The sequence below is a fragment of the Pantherophis guttatus genome, chromosome 12 (assembly GCF_059756535.1).
Source record: "Pantherophis guttatus breed Tessera chromosome 12, ASM5975653v1, whole genome shotgun sequence".
NCBI lineage: Eukaryota > Metazoa > Chordata > Lepidosauria > Squamata > Colubridae > Pantherophis > Pantherophis guttatus.
In genome coordinates, this window is record NC_142074.1 from 21,544,855 (window position 1) to 21,568,293 (window position 23,439).

The 23,439-nt window shown below is 45.3% G+C and overlaps 2 protein-coding genes across 5 annotated transcripts in view; one reads left to right on the forward strand and one right to left on the reverse strand.

The window, feature by feature from the left end:
- Positions 1-221: 221 nt before the first annotated feature.
- On the reverse strand, positions 222-13,117 carry PGRMC1 (progesterone receptor membrane component 1). The gene is made up of 3 exons (XM_034425928.3): positions 12,624-13,117; positions 3,410-3,565; positions 222-2,903 (listed from the first exon to the last, which is right to left on the reverse strand). Exons 1-3 carry the CDS (start codon positions 12,937-12,939, stop codon positions 2,800-2,802), a joined length of 576 nt encoding a protein of 191 aa, XP_034281819.1. The 5' UTR covers positions 12,940-13,117; the 3' UTR covers positions 222-2,799.
- A 5,574-nt stretch (positions 13,118-18,691) lies between these two features.
- Positions 18,692-23,439, forward strand: part of KIAA1210 (KIAA1210 ortholog) — a 36,286-nt gene continuing 31,538 nt past the window's right edge. The window contains exon 1 of one of the 4 annotated variants that reach the window (XM_087877687.1): positions 18,692-19,436. In XM_087877687.1, coding sequence (XP_087733813.1) covers positions 19,096-19,436 — 341 coding nt within the window. In that variant the 5' untranslated portion in view covers positions 18,692-19,095. The remainder of the gene's footprint in view (positions 19,437-23,439) is intronic. The other 3 variants (XM_087877688.1, XM_087877690.1, XM_087877689.1) reach the window with 3 other exon arrangements.

The window sequence follows — 23,439 nt, forward strand, 5'->3', positions numbered from 1 at the left end:
TAGCCTTTTAAGGCTGCATTTGGCACCGAGCAACGTGCTGTGTGATGCGTCTTCCAAAAATTTGAAATGGGCACCAGGTTTCTAATTAGCTTTACATCACCAGCAGTTGAAAAGCCCTGGAGAAGAGATCCCATCCTAAACACCTTTCTTTTCCCAGGTGATTTTGGAGCGTTAAATTCTGCACGTCATCTTATTAAGTCAAAGAAGAAAAAAAAAACACATTTATAGGAAGAATTTTATTTCCTCGCCTTTAAAAACAAAGAAAGTTACAACCATCCCAGCTTTGAATTCGAAACATCGTTCAGCATCGATTCTGCAAGAATGGTGAACTTTAGAAAGAAGCAGTTTTTTAAAAAAATTAGCTTTTTGTTAATTACCCTACAAAGCCCAGAGAGGTAGGTCACAACATTTCAGCCAGTTAATTGTCTTTAGGGCAACAAGCAAGAACAGGCAAAGATCTTTTTAAGAAAGTTATACTTTTGGGGGAAATGGGAATAGGCAACAAAAATCTAAATTCTGTACTTTCAATTTACCAAAGGTAGAAATTCAAAGTTACACTATTTATTGCTTGTTGTGAAAAGTAGTGTTTTTTTTTTAAGAAGCAAAAGAGATCTGTAGTGTTTGAGTCACGCGAAACGGTGAGTATATAAAAAGGGTTGGAATAACTTCTTTGAAACATGTTTCTTGGTTCCATAGTCCTTTCCTACTTTCCTAAATCCAGCCAATTTCACGCTGCGAACGACTGCGCAAAATGAACTGAATCTCAACTGCACCCCAAAAATGTACCCGAGAATTAGCAGAATACTTGGTCAAGTGGTTCCATCGTCCTATAGTGAAATTTGGATTTATTATCTGAAATCAAGGGAGATTGACTACTTGCGCACGTCACTAAGATCTTGCCAAGATCTTAAAGCTTACAATTAATCAACAATTATAAGTGAGACCTGAAGATCCATTGCAGCTAAACCTTAAACACTCAAAAGAGCCACAAAGGTTCTAACTAGAAGCCCCCCCATTAAATTCTGGAGCTGACCAGAAATCCGGTTCCCCCACCATAATCTCCTGCTAGTGCGGCGTCCTTTTTCCTCTACCTGTCCTAACCAAAAGCCCTATCAATTGTGGAGCCGACCGGCGACAGGAGCCGCAGCAGAGGGATGAAAGAGCCGCATCCGGCTCCAGAGCCACGGGTTGCCGACTCCTGAGCTAAACCAAACTCGCTTGTTAGATATGCACAGCAGTCGATTAGCCTAGTCGAAAGATGGAAAACGTTCCTTCTCAAAAGAAAGTGATTTTGGGACACGGTTCCCCTTTTTGGAGACTTTGATATTTGCAGTAAACACGGAGGCTTCTCTCTCTTCAGAGAATTACGCTGTGCGGCATGCCCTCCACCAAGCTCAGCTGACCCAGGAGGTTAAAGAACACAACCAAGACCGCATTCTCAAAGAGGCTCTGGATCGTAACAGTAACAGAGTTGGAAGGGACCTTGGAGGTCATCTAGTCCAACCCCCTGCTCAAAGGAGACCTGTAGGGATTCGAACCGCCAACCTTTCTGCTCGACAAGCTCACTGTCTTAGCCACTGAGCCACCTAGTCAAACTCGCTGTCATAACCTGGCTGACTCAAAAGTCTCAATAGAGCCGGACGTATTGGGAGTCTTCCCAAGAACAGCCCCTCGTCTCGTTCCTGCTGCTTACGCCCCCGATGCTGCTGCCCACAATGAGGTCACTAATCCTTATCTTTATTCTTTATACTGTTTTTTATAATGGAAGTATTGCATTTTTTTTTTTTTAAAAAAAGAGAAAGTTATTTTGCTTCAAAGCTAAGGGCCCCGTCAGTTGGGGTGTAAGTCTCTCTATAAAAACCACTTTTCAACCGCTTCCAATGCTACCTTAGCTATGACAAATAAAATAATAAAATAAAACCACCCACTACATTCTGCATTCTTAAGGATCTGAAATGATATAAAACCCCCGCAGAAAATGCACACGTGAAGGAATCCGCAGCGGACGAAGTTCGTTCAAAAGGATACACAGAGATGGGCAATCGGTGGAAGACAAGTTTGTATAAAAGGAAGGATAGAGAAATGGGCTGGGAAGAGACAGGATCCCTTTCTGAGCAGCCACCAACCCAACCCCGAAGGACAGAGCAATATCTCCTTACAAGGAAACATTTTCTGGTCAAGGGTCAACCTTTAGAGCATTGCAATGTCCGTTCAACAGGTTCCCTCACAGAAAGGGAAATCCTACGGCCATTGCTAGGCTGGTGAGATCTTTTACGTGCCACCAACCGGTGATGCCCATTACTCTGCTGCCCGCCGAGGCCCTCGGCTTGGATTGGAAAAAGTGAGCACTGAGTTATTTTTAGGAACATCGATTAAAAAGTGCAGCGTTGCGACCAATGTCACTGCAAGTCAGGGCTGAAATTCAGCAGGTTCTGGCGAACCGGTAGCGGAAATGTTAAGTGGTTCGGAGAACCGGCAAATGCCACCTCTGGCTGGCCCCCGAGTGGGGGTGGGAATGGAGATTTTGCAATATCTTTCCCCCTGGAGTGGGGTGGGAATGGAGATTTTGCAGTATCCTTCCCCTGCCACGCCCACCAAGCCAAGCCACGCCACGCCACGCCCACAGAACCAGTAGTAAAAAAAATTTGAATTCCATCACTGCTGGAAGTAATATTTCTAAAAATGGCTGATATAGGAAAAGGGTAAAATAGAAGGAAGGGGGGATATGATAAAAATCTCCCTTGAAAATTAAAAGCAAAGAAAACTAGCTAGCGTTGGGAGGGCTCCTTGGCGCGTTCGCTAATCATTCTTGCGGTCTTTCTCGTCTTTCGTTTCTTCTTCGTCGGAATATACCGTCGGTTCCTCCCCGTCCTTCAGCAGTTTGCCAACGTAGTGATATTTAACTGAATAAAGACAAAAACCCCACCCCCACGAAATAAGAATTATTATTTCAATACTGACAAACTTCGTATCCAATTCTACCCTCTCCAAGGAACACAGTATTACCAATATCAAAGCCAAAAAAGCAACTGATTTTGTTTTAGATTCCACAAGAAGTTAAGATGGCCTGCAAAGAATAGTTAGTCCTTGACTTGCGACCACAACTGAGCTCCAAACCTCTGTTGTTAAGTGAGATGTTTGTGATGTGAGTTTCGCCCCCATTTTACTGTGACTCCTTTGTGGCTCTTTGAGTGTTTAAGGTTACTGACCACTGGGAGCATCTCTTCTTCCCTCTCCCAAGGCCATTTCCCACATTTCCAAATCCCTGTTCAGCCTAGAAATTTTTTTTCCCGTCTATCCATCTTTACAATTATGTTTTGGCCGTGACCCTCTTATAAACAAATGCACAGTGGGAAGAAGTGATTCTTAAGGAATCGGTTTAGGGCTGGACAAAATTCGAAATACTTACAGGTAAACTGCTGTTCCCAATCACTCAGCGTTTCTTTCTGCGTAGCGTCCAGGTCGGAGAGATCGTCGTACTCGTCTTTCAGAGCTTCTTTATCGAGGCAGAAAGTTGCGAGGCCGCGGGAAGCGTCTCTTCCGGCAAAGACGCCGTAAGGTCCCTCTGCAGAGGACAGCCCAGGGTTAGAACGATAGCAATAGCACTTAAGACTTATATGCCGCTTCACAGTGCTTTACAGCCCTCTCTAAGCGGTTTACAGAGTCAGCCTCTTGCCCCCAACAATCTGGGTCTTCATTTTACCCACCTCGGAAGGATGGAAGGCTGAGTCAATCTTGAACCGGTCAGGATCAAACTCCTGGCAGTGGGCAGAGTTTGCAATAGCAGTAAGATTTATATGCCGTTTCACAGTGCTTTACAGCCCTCTCTAAGCGATTTACAGAGTCAGCATATTGTCCCCAACAATCTGGGCCCTCATTTTATGGACCTCGGAAGGATGGAAGGCTGAATCAACCGTGAGCCTGGTGAGATTCGAACTGCCAACCTGCAGGCAGCCGGCAGTCGGCAGAAGTAGCCTGCAGTACCTGCACTCTAACCACTGGGCCAGAACAGAGGCATTCGTGTCCCTACTTTGAAAGTCTTGTTAAATTTGGATCCTCCAATACTTGGGTAAACAGAGCTAACCTTTGCACAGGATTTTAAAAGCAAAGTCTTGCTTTAAAAAAAGAAAAGAAAAGAAAATTAGTTGCCAGTTTTTTTCTAAAGGCTGCAGTTTTAGCCGGATCCATCAAGGACTTTAAACAGTAAACGTAAATGAGTAATTTTGCTCGTTCTTACAAAGTGTTGCTGGGTTTGGAAAATGTCAAAATGTTTAATCGTTCTCTAGCTACTGGCCTTCCCCCGCCCCCCCAACGAACAGAAATTTTACTCTATTTTGGTACAGGTGGTCCTCGACTTACGACTACAATCGAACCCAAATTTTTTGTTGTTGTTAAGCGAGACATTTGTTTAGTGAGTTTTGCCCCATAGGCTGTAAGTGTGAGAAACGGTTCGTAAGTGCTGTTCTAATTTTGAACGGTTACTAAATGGACTGTTGTAAGTCGATGACTACCTATGCTTCCTCCTTGAGGACTACAGCCTTTTATATATATATATATATATATATATATATATATATATATATATATATATATATTTTAAAGCAGGAAGGGGCAAGTATGGCAAGGCAGCTAATTCAGAACATTCTATTACAGGGGTGTCAAAACTGGATTTCTTCAAGGGCCGGATCAGCATTGTAGTTCTCCTCTGTGGGCTGGCTGGGGCGGGAGGCGGGGGGAAACGGACCGCTTCCTGCAACACCATGCCGGCCAAAATGGGGAATGGGCCCCACCCAGGCCCCATTTTCAGCCTGGACAGCCCCCTGCTGGCCGAAATGGGGTGTGTGGGGGCCTCATGTGCTCCGTTTTCAGTCTGGATGGCCCCCTGCAGCCCCCTGTTGGCCAAAATGGGTTGTGTGGGGGCCTCACATGCTCCGTTTTCAGCCTGGACGGCCCCCTGCTGGCCAAAACGGGGTGTGTGGGGGGCCTCACGTGCTCAGTTTTCAGCCTGGACAGCCCCCTGCTGGCCAAAACGGGGCGTGTGGGGGCCTCACGTGCTCCATTTTCAGCCTGGACGGCCCCCTGCAGCACCCTGTTGGCCAAAATGGGGCACGGGGAGTGTCACATGCCACCCCCGTCCCATTTTCAGCCTAGACGGCCCTTCTGTAGCACCCTGCTGGACAAAACGGGGCGTGTGGGGCCTCACGAGACCCTCTGCGACCTGTTTTGGTTGCTAGAGGCATTGCGGGCCAGTCCTTTTACTATTTCCAGGCCGGGCCCACGGGCCAGATTTAAGCACCCTGCGGGCCACATCCAAGGCCCACGGGCCTTGAGTTTGAAACCCCTGCTCTATTGCAATCTGCAAACTTCACCTGCCTGCTGTTCACTCAAGATACACAACGGAGTTGAGATACGTATCGAGAACAAGAGGCAGGCCTAACCGACGGTTGACTTTTCATGCAAAGGACAGTTAGACACAGCGAGAAAAAGAAGGGCATCGAACAGATATGGGTAGGTCTAGTTTAAGGAAAAGGAGGACTAGGTGAGACATGATAGCAGTCTTCCAATATCTCAGGGGCTGCCACAAAGAAGAGGGAGTCAAGCTATTCTCCAAAGCCCCTGAGGGCAGGACAAGAAGCAATGGGTGGAAACTAACCAAGGAGAGAAGCAACCTAGAACTAAGGAGAAATTTCCTGACAGTGAGGACAATTAACCCGTGGAACAACTTGCCTCTAGAAGTTGTGAATGCTCCAACACTGGAAATTGTTAAGAAGATGTTGGATAACCATTTGTCTGAAGTGGGTCTAGGGTTTCCTGCCTAACCAAGGGGTTGGACTAGAAGACCTCTAAAGTCTCTACCAACTCTGTTATTCTATTCTATTCTATTCTATTCTATTCTATTCTATTCTATTCTATTCTATTCTATTCTATTCTATATATATTAGAAAGCCAAGAAAAAAAAACCTATCAGGCATTTTTGGGATATGGCTCAAGAAAGGGACCTTACAAAATTCAGTTTCCTACAGGCAAAAATGTATGGAACACGTAGCAGAAGAAATACTGGTCCCAACTGGTGGTCCTAAGTCAAGAACGACCTCTAGAGCCACAAGAGAAAGGACACTTAACTCTTTCACTGCTAGTTGCTTTTCAGCTGCTCCAGTTTCCAAGCTCAGCCTAAGCGGGTGCATATACTCAACCTTGGCTGGTGATGTCCAAAAAGGAGGATCAGATTGGTTCAGAGTTGAATTTTGTGAGCCTTGACATTCTCAGGGTTTTAGGAACGTTGAAAAAAACAAATCAACCCTCAAAAGCAATGGCAAAGTTGTGCAGAAATCAGGGTGGATTTGATTTAAATCGAGTTGATTTAAATCATGATTTAAATCACTAGTAAAAAGGCTTGATTTAAATCAACTCGATTTAAATCCTAATTTTTAAAGAGCAACTGTCATCTCTGCTACTCCTTTGACCCACGGTTGACTCACCGATATTCCTAGTGTTGCAGAATATACAGCCTCCTGCTACATAACTAAGCTCCATTTCATGCTGAATAAACTGAATTATTTATGCATCTTAAATAGAAAACTATCTTACGATAGATTTTTACCCCAAAAGTTTTTTATTAAAATAAATTCGATAAAAATCCAAAAAATCCGATTTAAATCCAAAAAATCCGATTTAAATCCAAAAAATCTGATTTTTTTGATTTTTTTTTTTAAAAAATCATTGATTTTTATCCACCCTGGCAGAAATGGATAGACTTGACATTGAAAATTAAACAGACAGAAGACACAGAATCTTATCAAAGATGGAACTTATTTTACCAGCGGTTGGAAAAAAGGGCCTGGAGATTAAGAAGGGAATCTGTATCGTTAAACCAATTAAATATCCAGACAACACGGTGTTTATTAAGCGCTAACAATTGTAAAGAATAGAAAATTGATAAAATTTATTTTTTAAAAGCCGGAGGCGTTGTTGCAAGAAAGAGAGCCAATGACGTATTTCTGAAATTTGGTTTAGAAAAGTTTAGCTTTGTGAAGATTAGGCTATCAACAAGGTCCTTGATAGTCGTCCTTCAATATGTCTCCGCCGCACAATCAGCCAGATGTTTAGACTGGAATCTGGCCTTTTTAATCCAGCTCTGGAGCCCTTTCTTCCATTATTATGATTCGCGAAGCATTGCAAACCAGGCGGGATAGAAACATACTTCGAATAGCTTTGCAAGATTCGGTAAACATGCAAGAAGGAGGAACGGAAAAACCTGTTTGGCCAACGCCAGGCGAGGAGGATTGGCAAGAGCCGTTCTGGTTTTCTTGCTCCTTGCCTAATCTCTGGAAGGAAGAACCGGAGGGGGTGGGTGGCAGCGGGAAGGGGAGGGGGGGTGCTTCGAGGCAAAGCCGTTTGGCCTTGTGTAATGCACAACCTCCCTCTTCCCACAGGCCAAGGGAGCCGAAGGCGGAGTGGCGAAAGGCATGCTTTGGCACCCAACAAAGGGCAACGTTGCAGCCTTTGGATCTCAAGAAAGAGATAATCCCCCTCGGGAGAACGAGTCTGGCTGGTTAGACGAGGACGTGGAATTGAGATGGAAATTGGGGGGGGGGAGGCGGGCTTGGCAACAGCGCCTGGCACAGAATGGCCTGTGCCTTCCTTCACGCACCCGTCCTAAATTATCGATTTAAATGATACGAAATAACTCTTTTCAGCGAGGAGGCAAGCGTGCAACGGATCCACACTTATCTCTGGATTTCCACTTTCCGTGGTTGCCCGTTCCCAGGGAAAACCCTCCCCGCTACTCCACCCGGAACCCGTTTAGGTTGATTCACACAACCACAAAGGTTTAAGGCAACACACGGTTGTGCCAAGAACGGTGGTCACTGCCTTTAAGGCAGACGCTCCCTGTTTGATTTCAGGCTGGCAGAGAAGGCTTTGTCTCCCGTGGCTTTTTCGATATTACAGCTCTGTTCCCGAGCAACGGCAGATCGGATCGCAGCCATCAATATTTTATGGGGAAACACAAGAGCCATGGGTTTTGATCTCTCTCTCTCTCTCTCTCTCTCTCACACACACACACACGGGCCTTCTTTGAGTTGTGTTCCTGGCTGCCTAGATGTCACACCCGGGGGCTCAAACGCAGGATTGCAGCCAAAGCTTTTGGCACTTTGGTTTCTCAGTTTCTAGCTGCAGCTTTCGAATTCAGACTTGTTCCAAAATTAAAATGCTGGATTCAACTAAATAGTATAGGTTCTCCTGCTTGAGCAAGGGGCTGGACTAGAAGACCTCCAAGGTCCCTTCCAGCTGCTGTGCTGTTCTGTTCTATTCTATTCCTACTCCAATTCCTATTCCTTAATCGTAATTCTATTCTATTCTATTCTATTCTATTCTATTCTATTCTACTCCACTCCATTCTATTCCTACTCCTATTCCTTAATTGTAATTCTATTCTATTCTACTCTACTCTACTCCACTCCATTCCACTCATTCTATTCTATTCTATTCTACTCCATTCCACTCATTCTTTTCTCTTCTCTTCTCTTCTCTCCTCTTCTACTCCACTCCACTCCACTCCACTCATTCTATTCTACTCTACTCCATTCCACTCATTCTCTTCTCTTCTCTTCTACTCCACTCCACTCCACTCCATTCCACTCATTCTATTCTATTCTACTCCACTCCATTCCACTCATTCTCTCTTCTCTTCTATGCCACTCCACTCCACTCCACTCCACTCCACTCCACTCCATTCCATTCCATTCTAAATCTGGATTTCATTAAGTTTTAGTCTGTAAAAGTGCCTTCAGATTACAGCCCTGCCTTGGGCTCGTTAGCCAGAAATAAACAGAAATGACTCCAATAAATCTCTCTCTAAAACTGATCTACTGTAGTTCCCAGCGTTCGCATGTAACCATGCTGTGCTAATTTGGAAAAAAATTACTTTTGGACTGCCCTGGTTTTTGAACATTATAGGAGGAAAGCTATATAGTAGCCAAAAACAATGTGTCTAATTGCACTTTTCAGTTTATTATTTATCTTATTTGTATCCTGCCTTTTATTATTATTATTATTTTTAATAAATAACTCAAGGCAGCGAACATACCTAACACTTACTTTCTTTCTCCTTTTTCCCCATCACAACAATCCTTTGAGGTAGCTGGGGCTGAGAGAGATGGCCTGGCCTCAAGTCACCCAGCTGGTTTTCATGCCTAAAGCAGGACTAAAACTTCCAGTCTCCCAGTCTGAAGCCTTCATCACTAGACCCAACTAGCTTTCCAACTTACATATTTTATTTTATTTTATTTTATTTAGAAAATGTATATTGCTGACTCAAGGCGTCTTACAAGGATATAAAAACACCATCTAAAAGAAATAAAAAGAAAAATAATAAAATAACCCCTATCCATTATTAAAAGGCAGACGCTACCAGACTCCTGAGGATTGATTTATAAGGTGAATTTAAGTTCTGGGGACATTTTAGACAGCGAAAAGAATTTGACTGACTCTCCCAGAGTTATCTTTGCCCTCTTACATCACAAACTTGGAAACGCTTTGAAGGACCAGAGTCCATTTTCCAGCCAGGTTAATCTTTGGAAGTGACACTTTCCAAGAGGTTCTGCAAAAAAAAAAAACCTACGCCTTATGGATTATTATTATTATTATTTTGACTATTCATTTACACAAGAGCTTCAACCTCCAAGGGGCACCTTCCCACCGAACGGACAGCTTGCTATCATCGTTTGCACGATCGGCTAATCCATTCAGCATGGCTGGATATGCTAATGTGTAATCTGTCCATGCCTGCACTATCTGGCCCGTGAAAATTTCAAATAGAAAAAAATTGGCCTTGACAGACAGCAGGGGAGCAGAAAGTGGCATGTGTGCCAAAGTCTACCCTTGTTCTTAACGTGTAATCTGAAAACCATGCTAGGGACATTGACCTATCCCACTTGATAAGGCAGGGAAAAGAATGTTGCACATCCCGTTGAAAAAGAATTTCGACTAGCAGGATCTTCTAGGACTGTGATGGAGAATCTATGGCACAGGTGGAATGCAGAGCATATGTGTGGGCACGCGAGCGTTGCCCTAGCTCAGCTCCAGCGTCCATGTGTGCACTGGCCAGCTATTCTTGGGCCTTCCGGGCTCACCAGAAGTTGGGAAATGGGCCATTTCCAGCCTCCAGAGGGCTTGTGGGTGGGGGGAGGCTGTTTTCGCCCTCCCCAGGCTCCTAGAAAGCCTCTGGAGCCTGAGGAAGGTGAAAAAGGGGCCTACCTGGCCCACCGTGCCAAAAGCAGGGGGAATGCTGGGGAGGGGGTCACACGCACATGCACGGCGGGGTGGAGCGCATTGAATTATGGGTGTGGGCATGCGCGAGAGACACACCCCCTCGCACTCCCCCCTGCTTTTGGCACACAACGGCAAAAAGGTTAGCCATCACTGTTCTAGGAGAAGGGAGCCTTTTCTGCTGTTGTCCCAACAATCAGGCTGGGCCCTACTATTTTGGCCTTCCGGAACAGCGTCCGGGCCTGGCTCTGGCCATTGACCTGGTGTGTGTGTGTGTGTGTGTGTGTGTGTGTGTGTGTGTAAGAGTGCTATGCAACCCTGGGGTTGCTGGGTGGCTTGAGGGTGCTCCCTCCGCCTCTTTCAACCGTCTTAAATTCCTGTTTTTTATCTCTATTTTAATTCTCTTTCTGGCAGCGTGGTTTTTATTGCTAAAATGCCCGGAGTCACTTAGCTGGGAAGAAGGGCGTGTAGGAAATCTGATAAGGAAAAGAAACCAGAGATTGGATCCTAGATACACCCCACTAAATACTTCTAACCTTTACACAGCAAATCCTCAAATCCAAAGGAATCTACTTCAAACTCTGCCACTCTCCCCTCCGCATAAATCCCTCACCTGGGAATCTGGTTGCAAGTTGGGGGATCCTCTCTGGGTCTTTTCTAGCTGATTGCAAATTGAGGGATCCTCTCTGAGACTTTCCTGGCTGATTGCAAGTTGGGGGATTCTTCTCTGGCTGATTGCAAGTTGGGGGATCCTCAAAATCCAAAGGAATCTACTTTAGTCTCTGCAACTCTGCCTTGGCATAAATCCCCCACTCCGAGAATCTGGTTGCAAGTTGGGGGATCCTTTCAGGGCCTTTCTGGCTGATTGCAACTTGGGGGATCCTTTCTGGGTCTTTCTGGCTGATTGCAAATTGGGGATCTTCTTTGGCTGATTGCAACTTGGGGATACTCTCTGGCTGATTGTAAGTTTGGGGATCCTCTCTGGTCTTTTCTAGCTGCTTGCAAGTTGGGGGATCCTCTCTGGGCCTTTTGCCTGATTGCAAGTTGGGGGATCCTCAAAATCCAAAAGAATCTACTTTAGTCTCTGCAACTCTGCCTTGGCATAAATCCCCCACTCTGAAAATCTGGTTGGTTTTGGGAGATCCTTTCAGGGCCTTTCTGGCTGATTTCAAGTTGGGGGAATCCTCTCTGGGCCTTTCTGGCTGATTGCAAGTTGGGGGAATCCTCTCTGGGCCTTTTCTGGCTGATTGCAACTTGGGGGATCCTCTCTGGCTGATTGCAACTTGGGGATCCTCTCTGGGCCTTTTGGCTGATTGCAAGTTGGGGGAATCCTCTCTGGGCCTTTTCTGGCTGATTGCAACTTGGGGATCCTCTCTGGCTGATTGCAAGTTGGGAGATCCTCTCTGGGCCTTTTCTGGCTGTTTGTAAATTGGGGGATCCTTTCTGGCTGATTGCAAGTTGGGGGATCCTCTCTGGGCCTTTTCTGGCTGATTGCAACTTGGGGGATCCTCTCTGAGCCTTTTGGCTGATTGCAAGTTGGGGGATCCTCTCTGAGCCTTTTGGCTGATTGCAAGTTGGGGGATCCTCTCTGGGCCTTTTCTGGCTGATTGCAAGTTGGGGAATCCTTTCTGGCTGATTGCAAGTTGGGGGATCCTCTCTGAGCCTTTTGGCTGATTGCAAGTTGGGGGATCCTCTCTGGGCCTTTTCTGGCTGATTGCAAGTTGGGGGATCCTTTCTGGCTGATTGCAACTTGGGGATCCTCTCTGAGCCTTTTCTGACTGTTTGTAAGTTGGGGGATCCTTTCTGGCTGATTGCAAGTTGGGGATCCTCTCTGGGCCTTTTCTGGCTGATTGCAACTTGGGGATCCTCTCTGGCTGATTGCAAGTTGGGAGATCCTCTCTGGGCCTTTTCTGGCTGATTGCAACTTGGGGATCCTCTCTGGCTGATTGCAAGTTGGGAGATCCTCTCTGGGCCTTTTCTGGCTGATTGCAAGTTGGGGGATCCTTTCTGGCTGATTGCAACTTGGGGGATCCTCTCTGGGCCTTTTGGCTGATTGTAAGTTGGGGGATCCTTTCTGGCTGATTGCAAGTTGGGAGATCCTCTCTGGGCCTTTTCTGGCTGATTGTAAGTTGGGGGATCCTTTCTGGCTGATTGCAACTTGGGGGATCCTCTCTGAGCCTTTTGGCTGATTGCAAGTTGGGGAATCCTTTCTGGCTGATTGCAACTTGGGGGATCCTCTCTGGGCCTTTTGGCTGATTGTAAGTTGGGGGATCCTTTCTGGCTGATTGCAAGTTGGGGAATCCTTTGTGGGGCTTCCCGGGGCCCAGGGATCCCCCCCCCGCCCTGCCGCTCACCGGGCCCGTAGAACTTCCGTCCGCGGCTGACGTCGAAGACCTTGCCGTTGATGGCCATGAGGATGCGCGGCTCGGCCAGGCCGTCGAAGGGGCGCAGCTGGGCGAGGGTGAAGTCGCGGCGCTGGAGCTTGGGCAGCGGCGGCGGCTCCTCTTCGCCCTCGGGCTGGGCGCGCGGCCGGTCCCCGCGCACGATCTGGTAGAGCAGGAAGAGGCAGAGGCCCAGCAGGCTCAGGTTGAGCGGGGAGCTGACGATCTCCATCAGCAAGCCCGGGCTGGCCGCCTCCGAGCCTTCCGCCGCCGCCTCGTCCGCCGCCATGGCCCCGCGCTGCTTAGGATCGCGGAGGAGGCTGCGTCCGCTGCTGCTGCGTCCGCTGCTGCTCTTGCAGGATGGAGGAGGAGGAGGAGGAGGAACCGGGGCGGTGCGCAAGGAAAGGCGGATCCGGGAGGGAGGTTGCGCAATCGGAGATCGCCCGAAGGGGATCCACCCACCCGCCAGCCCGGCCTTGGCTGCAATCAGCTGCTGCGCCGAGAAGGCTGGAAAGGGATCGGGTGATGGGCGATGCAAGCTCGGATTCGGTTTTGCAGCTTGCTTGCTTGCTTGGAGTTTCTTAGGGCCGCCACCAGAAGTTGGAGGTTCTTAGGATGGGATGGGATAGGGATAGGGATAGGGATGGAAATAATAGGATATGGATAGGATGGGATAGGGATAGAATATAAATAGAATGAAATAGAAAGGATAGGATAGGAATAGAATGAAGTAGAAATAGGATAGAAGTAGGATAGGATAGGAATATAATATAAATAGAATGAAATAGAAATAATAGGATAGGATAGGATAGGAATAGAATGAAGTAGAAATAGGATAGGATAGGATAGGATAGGATAGGATAGGAAAGGAATAGAATATAAATAGAATGAAATAGAAATAATAGGATAGGATAGGATAGGATAGGATAGGATAGGATAGGATATAAATAGAATGAAATAGAAAAGATAGGATAGAATAGAATAGGATAGGATAGAATAGGAATAGAATATAAATAGAGTGAAATAGAAATAATAGGATAGGATATAAATAGAATGAAATAGAAATGATAGGATAGAATAGAATAGGATGGGATAGGAATAGAATATAAATAGAATGATATAGAAATAATAGGATAGGATAGGATAGGGTATAAATAGAATGAAATAGAAAGGATAGGATAGGATAGGATATAAATAGAATGATATAGAAATAATATGATAGGATAGGAATAGAATATAAATAGAATGAAATAGAAAGGATAGGATAGGATAGGATATAAATAGAATGAAATAGAAAGGATAGGATAGGATAGAATAGGATATAAATAGAATGATATAGAAATAATAGGATAGGATAGGATAGGATAGGAATAGAATATAAATAGAATGAAATAGAAAGGATAGGATAGGATAGGAATAAGAATAGAATGAAATAGCAAGAACAGAACAGAACAGAACAGAATAACAGTGTTGGAAGGGACCTTGGAGGTCTTCTAGTCCAACCCCTTGCTCGGGCAGGAAACCCTACACCATTTCAGACAAATGGTTGTCCAATCTCTTCTTTAAAACCTGGTTTATATTTTCCAGGTTAAAAGATTAATACTCGGCTTCTGTTCAGACACCTTGGGGACAGTAGTGTTTGTTTGTCAAGCAATAATATCAATAATGGAGACTATTTTTTAGCTCAGGGCTGAAATGAAGGCTCTCTGAGCTTGGTGCTTTTCTTGCGGACGTCTTATGACCCAGCTAGGTAATGTCATCAGAGGACTAGCAACGGCACCAAATCTTCATATTGCCATTGAAGATAGTCGATTCCCTTCCCTCGAATTAATATGATAAAGAAACCAGGTTAAAACATTTAATCCGCAACGGTGATGTTGCTCGGAGTTATTCTTTTGAGTTGGGTGGCCCTATTGGTGTTGTAAACAAATAAACAAATGCATGAATAAATTCTTTTATTCCAAACTCACATCATCTGTTTGATGTGGCCGGCCTTGTTGCAATCAAACCTGATTGGCAACATTGGAACTAGCTGCATGAACATATATTTACTCTGTACATGCAATTCTCTGCAAGGCTCTTGCAATATCGATCCTACAACCTCAAGGCTGTTTTTAAGTTGACCTCAATAATGGGAAAAACAAAACGCCTTTAAATGAGAATTTAGGGTAGTAGCACTATTAACCTGCTCCATTGATGCTGGGCCCTGAATGATCCCTTCCAATTTTATTTTACTTTTTAAAACATTTTTATTGTACATTTTCCTTCATTTTACATCGCAATTTCAATTTTGCAACAACGATATGCTGGTTGTTATCCGCACCTTTTTAAATATACATCCTACAACCATTTTTCTCTTGTTCATACAGTATACTGTAGTTCATAGAAAAAAAGAGTAAAAACTTGATATTATAGAACATATTTATATCTATTGTATCCAGGGTTATAACACACTTCTCTATACGTTTATCACTCTATATATTTTGATTTGCAATTATGTACAATCTAGTACCAATATTGCTTACGATACCTACTCTTCTATATAGCTTTATACCTTTATTTGTTTCTAACTTGTTCGTCATTCATTTTCTAACCTTTGCATCTATTGTCTAGCTAGCCAATCGTATCATATCAGGTAATACTCTGTTTCTCCTTTGTCTTTTAATTTCCATCGTTAACCTGTCCATTTCCGCGCAATCTGATATTTTATTTATTACCACTTCCTCTGTAGGTATACTTCCATTTTTCTAATTTTGTGCATACGTAATTCTACCCGTTGTTATTACATGTAACATTAAATATTGGATTATTTTATTGTATTTCCCCATTAGTATGCCTAGTAAAAAAAAGTTCTGGTTTTAGGTCTATTTGTTGTGTTACCATTTCCTCTAATCACTTTTTTTTATCTTTGCCCAATATTTTTTCGCTGATGGACAGATCCACTACATAAGATCCCTGTGCCTGTTTAAGATCCCTTCTAATTTTCACATACCTATCTTCTTTTTCTAGTTTATTCACACACACACACACACACACACACGTTACCTGTTTATTCAGCAGTTACAATCATGGACATTTAAAAAAATAAATAAATCTATGAATCTATGTATATCTTCTCTGGCCCCACCAGGAAATGTGAAAGTTGCAAAATGTGAGTTGCTGTGATTGTGGCAGCGTAGAAATGTGTTTAGTAAATAAATAAAATATTTAAATGTTCCTCGGCACTCACCATATTTATTTATTTATTTATTTAGAGAAATTCAAATAAATGCAATGCAAATCAATGTGAATTTATTTGCTACCTATCTCGTAGCAAATGACTCTGTTCGCATATTCCCTGTCCTGTTTCTAAACATTTAATTAAAAAAAAAAATGAACAGAAAATTAGCGTATAGTAAAAGGCCAACTTCAACCATAATCTGCATTGATAACCTGAAGTCGTTTTTAGATGAGTAACACTCTCCAATACAAGGGTGCCTGGTTATATCTGGAAGTTAATTCCATTTCTGATTGGCTCACAGTCACTATAGCAACCATTTTGTGTGTGCACAACCTGTTTTGCAAAAAAATAAAAATAAAAAAATTTACAGATTAGTGTATTTCGATTTTTGCAGAGGTTAGAATTTTGGGGTGCTGTGTCAACTTGCAAAGCTTTCAAGTTGCCATGAGCAGGAAGGAGGGAGAAGTGATAGAACTGATTGATTTCCCTAACTGAAGCTACATTCCATGCATGCTTTCTTACTGCAATCAGAAGGAGGGTGTTGGATTTCACAGCCAGCCAAAGTGGTTAATTGGAGAACGATAATTGATTTATGACATGGCCAGGGAGGAGGGGAGAGACAGGGTCATAGGGGGAACGTAAATCTACGTGGGATTAGTTCTAACTGCGTCCGAGTATTGCCGAAATGGTGCTCCTAATAAATGACTGTATTTCTTTTGAAGTTTGGCTCATGGCTCATGAATTAATTAGGGTATCTTTCGGAAACTTCACATACTGATGTTTGGGAAAACAAATTAGGGGACTGGAGGCTAAAGCCTAAAACATATGATGAACGGTTGCAGGAAGTGGGCCTGGCTAGTCCAGTGAAGAGAAGGACCAGGGGAGACAGGATAAGCAGTCTATTTAAGGGGCTGCCACAGAAAGGAGGGGCTCAAGCTATTTTGAAGGCCAGACAAGGAATAATGGATGGAAACTGATCGAGGAGAGATTCAACCTAGAAATGAGGAATTTTCTGACAGTGAGAACAATCAACCCATGGAACAGAAGTTGCCTTCAGAAGTTTTGGGAGCTTCATCACTGGAAGCTTTCAAGAAGAGATTGGACTGCTATATGTCAGAAATGGTGCAGGGTCCTGTTTGGGCAGAGGGTTGGACTAGATGACCTACAAGATCCCTTCCAACTCTGTAAATCTGTAAAACTCTGTGCTACGCAGATTTTATAACTGGAGTTTTAATTCTGTTCTTTCCCCACACGAGGGAGTGCTGGAATTAATGAAGGGCAATTTGAGCTTTTTGAATTGAACAGGGTAAAAAAAAATAATCAAAATGCTATTGTCTTCCTTTATTTGTGGAATTTTGCAGTCGGAGAAGAAGAAGGGGGGAAAGAGGGAGAGAGAGAGAGATCCACAGATTTTATTTATTTAAGAAATAAATATTTATTATTTATTTATTTCTTTAAAAAAAAAAAAACTTAACCACTGACTTGAAGCCCATGGAAGGATTTCAGTAGTAAACAGTGCAGTTTCCAATCCAAATGGTGGGTTCACACTTTACATGGAGCCTTTGCATGTCTTCGTCATCGTGACATCGTACAGTTGCAAGCTTAGCTTATTTATGTCTTTGTTTAATCAATTTGTACAGCTGCTCATCTCAGCCAGGGACAACAACACAACAAACAGAATAAAAACTATTATATCATAGATAAAGGTAAAGATTCCCCTCGCACATATGTGCTAGTCGTTCCCGACTCTAGGGGGCGGTGCTCATCTCCGTTTCAAAGCCGAAGAGCCAGCGCTGTCCAAAGACGTCTCCGTGGTCATGTGGCCGGCATGACTAAAAGCCAAAGGCGCATGGAACGCTGTTCCCTTCCCACCAAAGGTGGTCCCTATTTTTCTACTTGCATTTTTGACGTGCTTTCGAACTGCTAGGTTGGCAGAAGCTGGGACAAGGAACGGGAGCTCATCCCATTACATGACACTAGGGATTCGAACCGCTGAACTGCCAACCTTTCGACGGACAAGCTCAGCGTCTTAGCCACTGAGCCACCGCGCCCCTTTTTATAATTATAAATGATATAATTATATTATAGATAACCCAAATTAATTAGATACCGTGGGCCCGTTGAGAAGACACAACACAAGCAATGCTAGCACCGATAACAGCCAGGAGGTGGGGTTTTTTGCATGCTTGGAACCACAGACCCCAAAATGGGTCTGTAAACCACGCTCTGAATTTGTAGGCTCGGAATGCCTTCTTGACACTCAAATGAAGCTCAAGTATATTTGGATAGAAAAATGGGGGGGGGACTTTATTTATTCAGTCTATCTGGCTGCCCATCTGAACAAGTGAATCTCAACAGGGAACCATCTTAAAATAAATTAAGAACAATTCCATCCTCCTCCTTCTCTTCCTCCTCTTCCTCTCCTCCTCCTCCTTCTCTTCCTCTTCTCCTCCTCCTCCTTCTTCTCTTCATTCCCTTCTCATCCCTCTTCTCCATCTTCTCTTCCTCCTCCTCCTCCCCCTCCTCCTCTTCCCCTCCCTCTCCCTCTCCTCCTCCTTCCCTCCTCTTCTCCTCCTCCTCCTTCTCTTCCTCCTCCTTCTCTTCCTCCTTCTCTTCCTCCTCTCCTTCTCCTCCTCTTCTTCCTTCTCTTCCTTCTCTTCTCCTCTTCCTCTCCTCCGTCTTCTTCTCTTCCTCTTCTTCTCCTCTTCCTCCTTCTTCTCTTCATTCCCGTCTCATCCCTCTTCTCCATCTTCTCTTCCTCCCCCTCCTCCCCCTCCCCCTCTTCCCCTCCCCTCCTCCTCCTTCCCTCCTCCTCTTCTCCTCCTCTTCCTTCTCCTTCTTCTCTTCCTCCTCCTCTTCCCCCTCCTCTCCTCTCCCCTCCCCTCCCTCTCCCTCTCCCCCTCCTCCTCCCATCCCAAACACAAAAAGTAGAATGCACAGAAGCCAAATCAGAGACCACGGACGGCAGTTGCAAGACCAGCCAGGAGAGGGCACCCTTCACACCTTCGGAAACCCAGGCCTGGCTACCCAGACCCCCGTTGATGAGCCTTCCCGAGACAGTCTTCAAGGGCAGCCCCAGGGACGGCACCTGGCAGTAGTCTTTCCCAACTCCTCTGCCTCGCCTTCCCGATTCCAGCTTCAAGCGGGGGATAGCAGCCCCGTACGACCATCGGAGCCGCCAAGAGAGGGAACGGACCCTGGGGCGCGCTCTGCCCATGCTCCACGATGCTCTGGCCTTGCTTCCCGCAAAACCGTGCAGCTGCAGACGGGCAACGCGTTGGAGGGACGGACGGAGCCCGAGAAGCGAGTCAGGAGATGATGGGGGGAGCATTGCGCGCGTCGTGGGAACGCAGCCTCGGGGTTTTGCAAGAGCCAGGAGGAGGAAGGCGCCCGGGAGGAGCTCAAGCGTTGGCTCCGGGCTCCTGGCAGGCAGGCAGGCAGCCTGGTCCGCTCCCCGGCCGGGAACGCCCGTGGGCGGCGACTGCTCCTCGGCCGGCCGCTGAGGAAGCTGCAGCCGGGGCGGCTGGAGGAGAGCTGAGACCTCGGGGCAGAGACCTGGCGGCCAGGTACTGCAAAACCTTTGCAATATTGGGGGGTTGGGTTGGGGGTTGGGAGGGAGGAAAGCAATCCCGGGGGTCTCCCTAGCTCCTTCCCCCACCCCCCCACCCAACCCCCGCTTGCATTGCCCCAAGTGGGGCGCTGGCCTGATGTTGCACCCCCTTTGCAAGGGGTCCTGCATCTAGAAATCTCTTCCCTCTTTCCTCCCTTCCGTCGGGGGTCTTGGGTGACCCACATGCCCTGCCCATTAGTGTGTGTGTGTGTGGGGGGGGAAAAGTAAAGTCAAGTAAAGCGCACTCTGCCCATGCTCGGAGGCGCTCTTTTCTTTCCCCCCTGGCTTTTTAAGTTTCCCATTTTTGGGGGTCTCCGCTGGGCTGGCTTAGCTTTGCGGAGCTCTTCCTCGCAGCTTTGCCCGGGCAAGGGAGTTGCGGGGTTGCGTGTCAGGAAAGGAGGAGAAGGAAGAGTTGTGTTGTTGCGGTCGGGGCGCTCCCGGGACGGGTCGGAGCTTGCAAAGGCCCGAAGCTCTTGCGAGAGAAGCGGTGCCTCTTCAAACAACCAGTGACAGACAGGTCTTCTCTTCGCACCTGGGACCGGCCCGGTCTTCTGAAAGCACCCTGGAGGAAGTGAGTGTGTGTATGTGTGTGTCTGTGTGTTTCCTGGGGTGGGAAATACAGTCCCTTTTGAGTGGGGGCATCTTCTTCTTTTCCTTCTCCTCCTCTCCTCCTTCTCTTCCTCCTTTCCTCCTTCTTCTCTTCCTTCTCTCTTCCTCTCCATCTTCTTCTCTTCCTCTTCTCCTCCTCTTCCTCCTCTGCATCTTTCTTATTTATTTATTTATTTATTTATTTATTTATTTATTTATTTATTTATTTATTTATTTATTTATTTATTTATTTATTTATTGGTTCGATTTATATGCCACCCTTCTCTGGAGACTCAGGGTGGCTTACAATGCTTTTAAGCAATAGCCTTCATACTTTTGTCTATACCTGCTTAGTAGGGCTTTCGGGGCCCCCCCTAAGCGGTGTTCTTTTTTATACAAAATCAGCTTATTGCCCCACAATCCGGGTCCTCATTTTACCTACCTCGAAAGGATGGAAGGCTGAATCAACCTTGAGCCTGGTGAGATTTGAACTCGCAGTAATTGCAGGCAGTTGGTGCTACTTAACAGCGCTTTAGTCTGCTGCGCCACCAAGGCTCTAATTTACCGTGTTTTCCTGAAAATAAGACCCTGTCTTATATTTTTTGAACCCCGAAATAAGCGCTTGGCCTTATTTTTGGGGCGGTCTTATTATTTCGGGGTGCAGGGAGCAAGATGGGACTCCTCTTGCTGTCTTACCTGATTTCCAGCTCTGCGTTTAAATATTTTTGGGGAGGGCTTTATTTATTTATTTATTAGTCATATTTCTATGCCGTCCACTCTCCGAGGACTCTGGGCGGCTTACACCAAAGACAGTATACTAAATAGCATATTGCCCCCTAACAATCTGGGTCCTCATTTTACCCACCTCAGAAGGATGGAAGGCTGAGTCAACCTTGAGCCTGGTGAGAGTTAGACTCGCAGTAATTGCAGGCAGCTGGCAGCTAAGAGCTACTTTAACAGCACTTTAGTCTGCTGCGCCACCAAGGCTCCTGTTACTGTTACTTCTTCTTTTTTTCCTCCTCCTCCTCCTTCCTGTCTTCTAACTGCTCAGATTTGGTTTGCACCTGTTGAGTGGTGGTTCTAAATCAGTATTTTTTAAACTTGGCGTCTTTGAATGGTGTGGTATTCAACTCCCAGAATTCCCTAGCCAGTACATATGGACTTCAATTCCCAGAATTCCCCAGACATCATGTATGGACTTCAACTCCCAGAATTCCCCAGCCCTTATGTATGAACTTCAACTCCCAGAATTCCCTAGCCAGCACATATGGATTTGAACTCCCAGAATTCTCCAGTCGTTGCTATGGACTTGAACTCCCAAAATTCCCCAGCCATCACCCATGAACATCACTTCCCAGAATTCCCCAGCCCTTACGTATGAACTTCACTTCCCAGAATTCACCATCCCTCATGTATAGACTTGACCTCTCAGAATTCCCCAGCCATCACCTATGAACTTCACTTCCCAGGATTCCCCAGCCATCAGGTATGGACTTCTTCACTTCCCAGAATTCCCCAGCCATATGGACTTCACTTCCCAGAATTCCCCAGCCATTAGGTATGGATTTCAACTCCCATGTTGACTGGAGAATTCTGAGCTGAGCTGGATCTATCATAAGAGTTACCCAGTTTGGAAAACTCTGTTCTAAACTGATTGTGATATTTGGAGAGTGGATTTCTAAGAGATCCTCAGTGTGCCGTTTGAAAGTGTGTCATGGAAATGTTGTGTTCAAGCAGGAAAAGAGAGAATGGCTCCGTTGTTGACGTGACTGCCGGAATGTTCCTTCCTCTTTAAAATCCACCCCAATTGCAGTTTTAAAGAGCTTTTATTTCTAAACCAGTAACATGACTATTATTATGTTTTGGTCTTTTTTTTTTTTTTTTAACAAAAGTTCATTTTCCATAGTTTGGTTTCCCTGCAAATTTTTTCAGTCTTTTTTCTTTTTTTTTTTAACAAAAGTTCATTGGCCGCTGTTTTGTTTTCTGCTAATTTGTTCCAAACACCAGTTATACAGCCTCCTCCTGTGTATCTTTCTAGGAAGATAATGCTTTTTAACCCCAGAGGTATTTTCCTTAACTGTAGTAAATCAACCTTAACTGGCGAAGTTCGCAGAATTTCCTTAACTTCCACCTTTTGTTGGCAAACAACGCCTGTGATAAACCGCAAACGTGGTTAAAACTGAATATGTTATGTGAACTCAAGCCAGGCTCAAGCTTAAACCACATCTCGGCTCTTGCGGTTTAGCCAGCATATTTTACTAGCTGCCTTTGTGCAAATCCAATTGAGTTTAATGTTTGTTTCAGTGCCTGCTCAGTTGTAGCAGGATTTTCTTGCAAAACCGGGGATAGCATCAGCGGTGAGTTCCCGCTGGGGGATTCTGGGAATTGAAGTCCACCCATCTTCAAGCTTCCAAGGTTGAGAAACACTGCTCTAAAAGGACACAAATGTTGGGCAAAATATGCATATGTGGTTAGAAAAAATGTTAAGGCAGCATATAGATTTTAAGCCAGTTCTGGCTTAAATTTTTTTTTTTCCTTTTGGGCATGTCCACCACAGGTGGTAGTATGTGCCCAGTTTATTTAATTTAATTTAAGCCAGAATTATTTTTGTTACTCCTGGCAAATAGATGGGGAAGAAATGGAGATAGTGACAGATTTTATTTTCCTGGGCTCCAAGATCACTGCACATAGGGACTGCAGCCAAGGAATTAAAAGACACTTGCTCCTGGGAAGGAAAGCTATGGCAAAGTTAGACAGCATTTTAAAAAGCAGAGACATCACCCTGCCAACAAAAGTGCGTCTAGTCAAGGCGATGGTTTTCCCGGTTGCAATGGATGGCTGTGAAAGTTGGACCATAAGGAAGGCTGAGCGCCAAAGAATGGAGGCCTTTGAACGATGGTGCTGGAGAAGACTCCTGAGAGTCCCTTGGACTGCAAGGCGATCAAACCGGTCAGTCCTAGAGGAGATCAACACTGACTGCTCTTTAGAAGGCCAGATCCTGAAGAGGAAACTCAAATCCTTTGGCCACCTAATGAGAAGGAAGGACTCCCTGGAGAAGAGCCTAATGCTGGCAAAGATTGAGGGCAAAAGAAGAAGGGGACGACAGAGAACGAGGTGGCTGGATGGAGTCCCTGAAGCAGTCGGCGTGAGCTCAAATGGACTCCGAGGGATGATAGAGGACAGGAAGGCCTGGAGGAACGTTGTACCATGGAGTCGTGATGGGTCGGACACGACTTCGCAACTAATAACAACAACAAGGTCCGTCCTTATGCGACTGCTTCTTCTTCTCTCTGTATTACTCAATTTCTACCTTTTGCAGCCCTGCTAATTCTGAAACAGTCCGGTCCTGTTTGATCGGCTCGACCGGATTC